Source organism: Notamacropus eugenii, chromosome 4, assembly GCF_028372415.1.
Source record: "Notamacropus eugenii isolate mMacEug1 chromosome 4, mMacEug1.pri_v2, whole genome shotgun sequence".
Classification (NCBI taxonomy): domain Eukaryota; kingdom Metazoa; phylum Chordata; class Mammalia; order Diprotodontia; family Macropodidae; genus Notamacropus; species Notamacropus eugenii.
The window spans coordinates 414,561,223-414,572,167 of NC_092875.1; the positions used below are offsets into that span (position 1 = coordinate 414,561,223).

Here is a 10,945-nt window from a genome sequence, read left to right on the forward strand (position 1 = left end):
TCTTTGCCTGAAAATTTCTTAGAACACAGTTTCTATATAACATTTAAAATTAAGATGTAGCATGATTACATATCGAGACTTTGTCTGAGGTACCATTGATCTGGGTCCTAAAAGTCATTCTCAGAATCACTTGTTGCTCCTTGGAACATTAATACTAAGCTACTTGTAAAACCTGGGATGATATGAGGACATGAAGTCTTTCTATGAAATTTTCAGAATTTATACAATTCAAAGTTCCATATTAATATTTGACTAACATGAAAGAACAACTATTGAGATAGGTGAAATTTAAATGACCATTTGACATGTCCACTTATCAGCCTCATTTCTGTCTATGCAAAAAAAAAAAAAAAAAAAGCCTGCAAAATGGCTTTGCCTAATCACTTGTAGAACAGATCCAGTTACAGAATTCCTTTTTTAAAAAGATTGTTATGGTAGATTCTCATTTTTCAGTATGATATGTTATTGAAAATTCAAAACCAGATGGGTGAAATTGGAATTGTAAGACTTCCATCACTAATTTTTTCTTCTTCAATGGTATTGCATCTTTTCCAATTACACATTAAGAGTAGTTTTCAACATTCCATTTTTTTTAAATTTTGAGTTCAAAGTTTTTCTTCCTCCCTCTCATTACTCCTCCCCTCTCCCAAAGCAGCGAGCAATCAGATATAGGTTATACATGCATAAGAAGGTTAAACATGTTTCCATATTAGTCATGTTATGAAAAAAAGGATAAGTACAAAAGGGAAAGCCACAAGACACAAAACAAAAGTGAAAATGTAATGCTTTGATCTGCATTCAGATTCCATAGCTCTTTCTCTGGATGTGGTTAGCATTTTCCATAATGAGTCTTTTGGAATTATTTTGGATCATTGTATTGCTGAGAAGAGTTCAGTCTGTCATAGATAATTTTTGCATAATGTTGCTCTTGCTGTGTACAATGTTTTCCTGGTTCTGCTCACTAAACTCAGTGTCAGTTCATTAAAAATTTTCCAGGTTTTTCTGAAGACTACTTGCTGATCATTTCTTATTGAATAATAGTATTCCATTACATTAATATACCACAACTTCTTCAGCCATTCACAGATCAGAGCACAGGCCAGGAGAGTAGTAAACACCTCTTGTTAGATCATGCCACATTGGAAGAACTGATAACTTATAGGTCCCAAATGTATCTCTTAAAATAGCCATGCAAAATCCCTGAAGTTTGGGACAATATGCCGTCCATCCTGGAAAGAGAGCCCTAATTTAACAAAGATGAAATAGTTAAGGGGGTGGAGCCAAGATAGTGGAGTAGAAAGACACACATACATAGGGTCTCCCCACACAGCCCATAAAATACCTGTAGAGAGGGACTCTCAACAAATTTTGGAGCAGCAGAAGTGGAGAACAACAGAGTGGAGGAGATTTCCAATCCAGGGTGACCTGAAAGACCCTCAGGAAACATCGGTTGCATCAGACATGGAGCGGAGCATAGAGCCCAGCCCAGCCTTGGCCACTCAGCAGTTCATGAAAAGACTCTGGGAGGAGGACACCTTGGGGGCAGAATCTCTAGTCGCAGCAGCAGATCCTCAGATCCCTCAACCCACAGGCATGAAAGGTCAGTGACAGGGTTTTCTCAGCTGGCCTGGAAGGAAGAAGGACCTTCCCATATTTCTGGCCTCAGGCAGCAGCCTGCAGAGACCACACTGGGCAGGCAGCAGCAGTTCTCACAGCAGCCTCTACATCATCCCGCTTACATTGTTGGATCATAAAACCCCTGGGGGCACTGAGGAGCTGAGTCTTGCCTTGGTCCTGTGTGCAGGCCCTGGGGAAGCTGGTCTTTGTCTCACACTGAATGACAGCCCTGCCCATCCAGCTTATCTGAAAATCAACCTCCAGTGCTGACTTGGCAGAACTAGAGGCCAGGTGGCTGTGGAGAGGTAACTGCTAAGATTCTGGACACAAAAATCTTTTCCTGCTTACAGATCAGTGTACACACTGGATTGTGCCACCTTGGAGGAACTGAGATATTACAGATTCCCAGAGTACACCCTACTCTTGACAAAGGACCCAAAAGTCAAGTAACTGGTTGGGAAAATGCCCAAAAAAAGGGGAAAAAAATAAGACTATAGAAAAGAACTTTCTTGGTGAACAGATATCTTCTCCTATCCTTTCAGATGAGGAAGAGCAATACCACCAGGGAAAGACATAAAAGTCAAGGCTTCTGTATCCCAAACATCCAAAATAAATATTCGATGGTCTCAAGCCATGGAAGAGCTCAAAAATCATTTTGAAAATCAAGTAAAAGAGGTGGAGGAAAAACTGGGAAGAGAAATGAGAGAGATGCAAGAAAAACATGAAAAGTGGGTCAACACCTTGCTAAAGAAGACCCAAAAAAATGCTGAAGAAAATAACACCTTGAAAAATAGGCTAACTCAATTGGCAAAAGAGGTTCAAAAAGCCAATGAGGAGAAAAAAAGCTTTAAAAAGCAGAATCAGCCAGATGGAAAAGGAGGTTCAAATGCTCACTGAAGAAAATAGTTATTTCAAAATTAGAATGGAACAGATGGAGGCTAATGACTTTATCAGAAACCAAGAAATCCCAAAACAAAACCAAAAGAATGAAAAAATGGAAGACAATGTGAAATATCTCATTGAAAAAACAACTGATCTGGAAAATAGATCCAGGAGAGACAATTTAAAAATTATGGGACTACCTGAAAGCCTTGATCAAAAAAAGAGTCTAGACATCATCATTCATGAAATTATCAAGGAAAATTGCCCCGATATTCTAGAACCAGGGGGCAAAATAAATATTGAAAGAATCCAGCAATCACCTCCTGAAAGAGATCCAAAAACAGAAACTCCTAGGAACATTGTGGCCAAATTTCAGAGTTCCCTGGTCAAGGAGAAAATACTGCAAGCAGCTAGAAAGAAACAATTCAAGTATTGTGGAAATACAACCAGGATAACACAAGATCTAGCAGCTTCTACATTAAGGGATCAAAGGGTGTGGAATATGATATTCCAGAGCTCAAAGGAACTAGGACTAAAACAAAGAATCACTTACCCATCAAAACTGAGCATAATACTTCAGGGGAAAAATGTCTTTCAATGAAATTGCGGACTTTCAAGCATTCTTGATGAAAAGACCAGAGCTGAAAAGAAAATTTGACTTTCAAACACAAGAGTCAAGAGAAGCATGAAAAGGTAAATAGCAAAGAGAAATCATAAGGGACTTACTAAACTTGAACTATTTACATTCCTACATGGAAAGACAATATTTGCAACTCTTGAAAACTTTTTTCAGTATCTGGGTAGTTGGTGGGATTACACACACACACACACACACACACACACACACACACAGAGAAAGAGAGACAGAGAGCACAGGGTGAATAGAATAGGATGGGATCATATCTTAAAAAAAAAATGGAAGTCATTTGCAAAACTTCACAGATATGGCCTATATTGTTTTGCTTGCCTTCCCAAAGGGAATGGGTGGGGAGGGAGGAGTGAAGTTGGAACTCAAAATTTTAGGAACAGCTGTTGAGTATTGTTCTTGCAACTAGGAAATAAGAAATACAGGTAATGGGGTATAGAAATTTATCTTGCCCTACAGGACAAAAGAGAAGATGGGGATAAGGGAAGGGAGGGATATTAGGAGGGGGTGCAGATTGGTGATAGGGGTAATTAGAATGCTCAGTGTTTTGGGGTGGGGGGAGGGTAGAAATGGGGAGAAAATTTGGAACCCAAAAATTTTGTGGAAATGAATGTTGAAAACTTAAATAAATAAATTTAAATAAAAAAAGAAAAAGTTAAGTAATATTTTGGGAAAATGAAGAAAAAATGGAAAAAAACCCACATCTGATTAGATAAAGTTACTATGGTGACAAGGAAGATCAAAATACATACTCAGAAGAAGACATCAAAGTCAAAGCTCCTTTATCTAAAGACTCCAAGAAAAAAATGAATTGGCCTCTAGTCACATAATATCTCAAAAAGATTTTGAAAATCAACAAAGAGCAGTAGAGGAAAATTGGTAAAAGAAATGAGAGTGATGCAAGAAAATCATGAAAACTGAGTCAACAGCTTGGGAAAAGAGACACACACAAAAAACTGAATAAAATAACACTTATAAAAGCAACTAGATCAAATGGTCAAAAGAAGTTCAAAAACAAATTGGGAAGAAAAGAATGCCTTAAAAAGCAAAACTGACCCAATGGAAGAGCAGATTCAAAAGCTCCCTGAAGAAAACAATTCCTTAAAAAAATGGAAACTAATGACTTTATGAGAAATCAAGAAACAATAAAACAATGAAAAGAATGAAAAAAGAAGACAATGCGAAACATCTCAATGGAAAAAAAACACCCAGAAAATAGATTCTGTAGAGATGATTTGAAACATATTGAATTACCCAAAAGCAATGATCCATAGAAAGTCTAGATTTCATCTTTAAAGAATTTATCAAGGAAACTTCCTTGATATTCTTGAATCAGAGGGTAAAATAGAAATGGAAAGAATCTACTGATCACCTCCTAAAAGAGACCCCAAAATGAAAACTGCTAGGAATATTACAGCCAAATTCCAGAGGTCCCATGTCAAGGAGAAAATATTGCAAGCAGCCAGGAAGAGGAAATTCAAGCATCATGAAGCCAAAGTCAAGGAAAGAGAAGATTTAGCAGCTTCTACATTCAAAGAGTTGGGTCCTTGTAAGCTCATATGCCAGGGGGCAAAGAATCTAGGGTTACAACCAAGAATCACCCATCCAGAAAAACTGAGTATAAATTTGTGGGGGGGGGGGGGGTGTGGACACTGGATATTCAATGAGATAGAGGACTTTCAAGCATTCTTGATGAAAAGACCAAAACTGAATCAAAAATTTGACTTTCAAATACAAGACTTAAGAGATACGTAGAAAGGTAAACAGAAAAGGGAAATCATATGGGACTTAATAAAGTTAAGCTGGTTATATTCCCAAATGGGATAAGGTAATATTAGTAACTCACAAAACCTTTCTCATTATTAAAGTAGTCAGACAGAGGGAACAAGTGTGAGTTGAATATAAAGGGATGATATCTAAAAAAATAAAATTAAGGGATGAGAGAGAAATACACTGGGAGAAAGTGAAAGGAAGAGATATAATGGGGCAAATTATCTCATATAAAAGAGACAAGAAAAAAGCTTTTACAGTATAGAGGAAGAGGAGGGAGGTGAGGGGGAGTGAGTGAACCTTACTGTTCTCAGAATTGGCTCAAAGAGGGAATAACATACACACTCAAATCAGTATAGAAATCTACCTTATCCTAGAAGAAAGTAGGAAGGGAAGGGAATAAAAGAAAGGGGGTGATAGAAGAGAGGGACAGATTGGGGGAGGGTTGTAGTCAGAAGTAAAACACTTTTGAGGAGAGATAGCTTTAAAGGAGAGAGGGAATAGAATAAGTGCTGTGTGAGAGAGAAATAGAATGGAGGGAAATACAGTTAGTGATAGTGACTGTGAAAAAAATATTTTGAAACAGCTTTCTCTGATGAAGGTCACATTTCTCAAACATATAGAGAACTGAGTCAGATTTTTGAAAGTAAGAGTCATTCCCCAATTGATAAATGATCAAAAGATATGACCAGTTTTCAGATGAAGCAATCAAAGCTATCTATAGTCATATGAAAAAATACTCTCACTATTGATTAGACAAATGCAAATTAAAATGATTCTGAAATACAACCTCATATCTATTAGATTAGCTAATAGGACACAAAAGGTAAATGACAAATGTCAGAGGGAATGTAGGAAAAATGAGACATAAACACATTGTTGATGGAATTATGAATTGATTCAGCCATTCTTTAGAGCAATTTTGATCTATGGCCAAAGGACTATAAAACCATGAAAACCTTTGATCTAGTAATATATTTACATATCTATATCCATCCCCACAAAAGAAAATAAAAGAAAGGGACCTATATGTCCAAACTTTTAAAGTAGCTTTTTTCTGGGGGCAAAGAATTGGAAATTGAGGGGATGCCCATCAATTGGGGAATGCCTGAGGAAGTTGTGGTATGTGATTGTAATGGAATACTATTGTAATATAAGAAATGTTGAGCAGGATACTCTCAGAAAAAACTGGGAAAGACTTTCATTGGCTAACGCATTGTGAAATGTACTATGTACCAAGTAATACTGTAAGATGATCAGCCGTGAGTCACTTAGTTATTCTCAGCAATGCAATGATCTAAGACAACTCTGAAAGACTTATGATGAAAAATGCTATCCATCCTCAGAGAAAGAACTGATGGTATCTAAGTACAGATTGAAGCATACTTTATTTTTCTTGAGAGTATTTTTGTCTATGTTTTCTTTCACAACATGCCTATTGTGGATATGTTTTACATGACTACACATGTATAACCTATGTTGAGTTGTTTACCTTCTTAATGAGGGGCATTGGAGAGGGAAGAAGGGAGAGAATTTGGAACCTGAAGTTTTAAAAACAAATGTTAAAAAATGTTTTACCTGTAAATGGGGAAAATAAAATGCTAAATTAAAAATGTAAGCTTAAGAGTGAAAAATCTATGAACCAAAAGAGGGAAATATAACAGAGAGTACTTGGATAAAATTCAATAGAAGGAGAAAAGAATATTGTCTTCAGATTACCCTGTACATGGTTTGGAAAGGAAGAGGTAATCAATGAGTTTAGAAAGCAGATCTCAGGTCTAGGACAAAGTCATGATAAAGTCATGATAAGAGACCTCATTACCTGGGTTGTTTTTGAAGTTCTCGTTCTCAGTCAAAAGCTGTTGGGATTGGAAGCTCAAATCCGTGTGGATGGTCTCGGGCGGGTAAAAGTGGGACTTCTAAATCTTAGAGTCTTACGAGGTCCTACATGAACAGCGGGGGTTCGAGAAGGTCAGACTGAGCTAGCTCGGCTAGCTCGGGTATTTCTGCCTCTCCCCGGGAGATACGTGATGGGTGGAGTCTCCCTGCCCTCGAGATTGTCCCGGATTGGAGCACACCTAGTTACCTAACAGCACGGTATTGAGATGCAAACTGTGTGGCTGAAGATTAAGTAGGATTGAGGAAGCCAGTAAGCTCTCTCTTAGCACGTGTGGAGCCAAAGAGGATAGTAGGGCTCCGCTTCTTTTCTTTCCTCTCTCCCCTCCCCCTCTCTCCCTGCTTGTACTTCTACTTCCAATCCCTTAAGCTTAGCCTCCTTAGGAAATCTCCCCCTCTTCCTCCTAAGGAAGATCTCCCTGCATTTGTAACCCAGACCCTGAAATAAAGCTCAACCCCTGTTTGACTCTGGAACGTCCTTTCTCTCATACGTGCATCCGGCGTGGCCAGCCGAAGACCTCGGAGGTGAGGTAGGAAAGACTCGGGTAGCCCAATACAGGCCTCTAGGTCTGGCAGTTGGCGCCCCAACAGGGATTGGGAGAGTAGATAATCCTGGGTGCTTTTGGGGTACACCCGGAAGGGGTTGTGAAAGAAGCGAGTCCCGAATCCTAGATTCGGAAGGAGAGAAAGGGGAGAGAAGCTTCCCAAACCCCTGGGAAAAGGGCGGAGATGGGGAATCTATTGCCAGTAATAAAGCCAGAGGAACAGGAGGTCTGGGCTGAGAAACTTCACAGGGAATGCAGGGAGGCGGGGGTCACAATAGAGTTAAACGACCTCCGAGAATTTTGTAAGGAAGGGCCTGAGAGGCCAGGGCAGGATTGGAATAAGAGTGGAAGAGGAGAGAGGGGAGGGGAGGACCCAGGCAAGCAGAAAGTTAAGCGGAAAGTTAAGGAGCGTAAAGAAAAAATAGACTCGGAGCTCCATCTAGCGGATGGAAAAGGCGAGGCAGGGGAGAATACGCCGTGCCTTCCCTCCGCGCCTCCTTATAACCTGCTCCATTGGTCAGACAGTTCAGGGCCACAGTCCAGTTTGGAAAAAGGAATAAGAAAGGCTATAGAGAATGAAGAAGATGTAGGGACATTTCCTGTGTTAGAAATAGCGGACCCCAGTGTCCCCGGTGGGGTTCGGAGGAGCCACATACCTATAGAGTGGAAGAGAGTGGCGACTCTTAAAGAGGCTTGTACCAAGCATGGCCCTAATTCACCCTTTGTCATAGCCATGCTTGAAACTCTCAGTGGTCAGTTTGTTCTGACTCTTAATGACTGGAAGAGCTTAGCTAGAGCCTGCCTTACCCCTGAGCAGAATGTGATTTGGGTATCAGAATTTTCTCAGAGGGTAAAGAGCACTACCAGTGGGCTAGGGGCTCAGGCCCCCCAGGCTTATCAGCAATTTACAGAAACAGGGCAGTTTGAGGCTACAGGAAATCAATTACAGTACTTGGCCGCCGATTATGTCTTGATTGCCGGAATGGCAATTAGCCGCCTCGGGATGAGGTTATCAAATTTTTAGTAAGGGCCATTGCTGTTGCTCTGGAGTCCCCACCCTTGAATTGGAAGTCAGACACCCCGATTTGGGTAGAGCAATGGCCCCTGACTTCAGAAAAACTCCAGGCATTACAAATACTGGTTAAGGAGCAATTAGCACCCTGGAATGCTCCTGTGTTTGTTATAAAGAAAAAATCCGGGAAATTCAGGTTCCTTACAGATGTTAATCAAGCATTTGTGAGCACCTGGCAGCAGCTATACCAAAGCAACCAGCTGCTATGCATTCTTATCAATTTTACCTTAAAGGCGATCCTCGCTAAACAAAGAAGGGGAAAAGGTCGCCTAATACAATCAGAGCTAAGATTAAGAGGCCTAATACAATCAGAGCTAAGATCAAGAGGCCTAATACAATCAGAGCTTGATACAACTGTCTCAAAAAACTCACATAATACTCCAGTTATGAGACATTTTAAGATACTAATAGGGGGTCCAGGGTATGTTTGTGTCTCCATAGGAAAAGGTCATGCGTGGATTCCCATTAGAAGGATCCGTAAGTGGGAACCGATGTCGGAGACGGCGGAGACGCAGGAGTCGGAGAGCCCGGAGACCCCGGAGAAGGATCATGCACCACCTGAGTCTGCTGCTAACAGCTTTAACCCTGCTGCCCAGAGAGGAAGCAGCACTCATCCCAACATTCCTGCCCATTCCATCTAGGCATCTTTTTCAGCGGCTGAAGGAGGACTTTGATATCACAAACCCAGGACATTGGGAGGGGAAGGGGTGACCAACTTTTCACCTGAATACCACAGGCTTGGCCATTCAGGCTTGGCCATTGAGATCCATTTGCAAGATTAAGGGAGTGGTGATGTAAGGCGCCTACACCAGCTGCTCCTCTTAAAATATGCTTTGAGATTAGTTGATTGCACTTCCCCTGTTGTAACTCAGCCATTTAGTTTCATCTTTGTTTTATTTGATGCCTCCCTTTGTCAGTTGTGCTAGCTGCAGATTTCTGTGTGAATGAAGTCTTGTTGTAGGGTACTCATATGCTAAAGGCCTTCCTAATCCACTCAGCCTCCAGCCACTGTTTGCTCTAGAGCCAGGTGCGCTCCGCGCAAAACAAAGAAGGGGATATGTTGGGATTGGAAGCTCAAATCCGTGTGGATGGTCTCGGGCGGGTAAAAGTGGGACTTCTAAATCTTAGAGTCTTACGAGGCCCTCCATGAACAGCGGGGATTCGAGAAGGTCAGACTGAGCTAGCTCGGCTAGCTCGGGTATTTCTGCCTCTCCCCGGGAGATACGTGATGGGTGGAGTCTCCCTGCCCTCGAGATTGTCCCGGATTGGAGCACACCTAGTTACCTAACAGCACGGTATTGAGATGCAAACTGTGTGGCTGAAGATTAAGTAGGATTGAGGAAGCCTGAAAGCTCTCTCTTAGCAGTGTGGAGCCAAGAGGACAGTAGGCTCCGCTTTCTTCTCTCCTCTCTCCCCTCCCCCTCTCTCCCCACTTGTACTTCTACTTCCAATCCCTTAAGCTTAGCCTCCTTAGGAAATCTCCCCCTCTTCCTCCTAAGGAAGACTCCCCTGCACTTGTAACCGAGACCCTGTAATAAAGCTCAACCCCTGTTCGACTCTGGAACGACCTTTCTCTCATACGTTTATCCGGTTTGGCCAACCGAAGACCTGGGACAGGTAAGAAAGACTCGGGTAGCCCAATACAGGCCTCTAGGCCTGGCAAAAAGCAGTATAGCTAATGACTTCTTTACTTTCAAGACAATTTCATCTTTCAGTAGGTAAAGAAATGAACGAGGCAAATTATTTTTAGAATTTGATTTTCACTAACAAGAGGAAGCTGACATATACTCTTTCTAATCTGTCTGGATAGAAGACATTTCTTCAAACAGCATTATATACAAAAAATGAAACTCCAGTTCTAAAAAATGAACAATTAAAATACTTGCATCCACTGGCATGGGTGCTCCCTTTAACTTTTGCTGATGGTAAGCACTCTGTCTTAGGACATGTTCTTTATGAGTTTGTGTATCAAGAGAAACTAATCACCTGGTGACCAATCCTATTAATGATTAGCCCTGCAGACTGTTCTAGGAGAGCCCCCCAAATGAGCAGTCCACAGACATTCCTTAGATTGTATTCAAAGCCTTTCTCACTTACATGTTTGACTAGAATATGTGTTTCCCTAGTGTAGCCCTCTGGTAGCCAATCACCTATGCAGCAACACATCCAGGAATGTGGTGTCATGCAACATTTCTACAGAAGAATATATACAGATCAGTATTTAAAATTAGGTGTCGGATAATTGACTAAATATCTACTGAAATTAAAGGAAACTTTTCCTGCATTCTGCCAAACACTTCTAAAGTACAAGTATATGATTCTTCTTACAACACAGGGAATGAAAAATAGAAATTAGTGCTTCAATTTGCAGCATTCTCTCTTATCTTGAATGTTCAGAAACCTTTCACCATTTGGTCCTTGCTTGTCTGGATGCTGAATATTGGGGGTTGAGGTGAGGGGAAAAGGGATTGAATTCCCATGGGAATCATCATGAATAAAAGTGGATTTTTTTTCTGA

The 10,945-nt window shown here is 40.8% G+C and overlaps 1 protein-coding gene across 1 annotated transcript; it reads left to right on the forward strand.

Moving 5' to 3' along the window:
* Positions 1–1,837: 1,837 nt before the first annotated feature.
* LOC140501766 (uncharacterized) lies at positions 1,838–10,054 on the forward strand. Its single transcript, XM_072605677.1, has 2 exons — positions 1,838–3,192; positions 7,248–10,054. The coding sequence occupies exon 2, from the start codon at positions 7,541–7,543 to the stop codon at positions 8,378–8,380; it is 840 nt and encodes a 279-aa protein (XP_072461778.1). The 5' UTR covers positions 1,838–3,192; positions 7,248–7,540; the 3' UTR covers positions 8,381–10,054.
* The last annotated feature ends 891 nt before the right edge of the window (positions 10,055–10,945 follow it).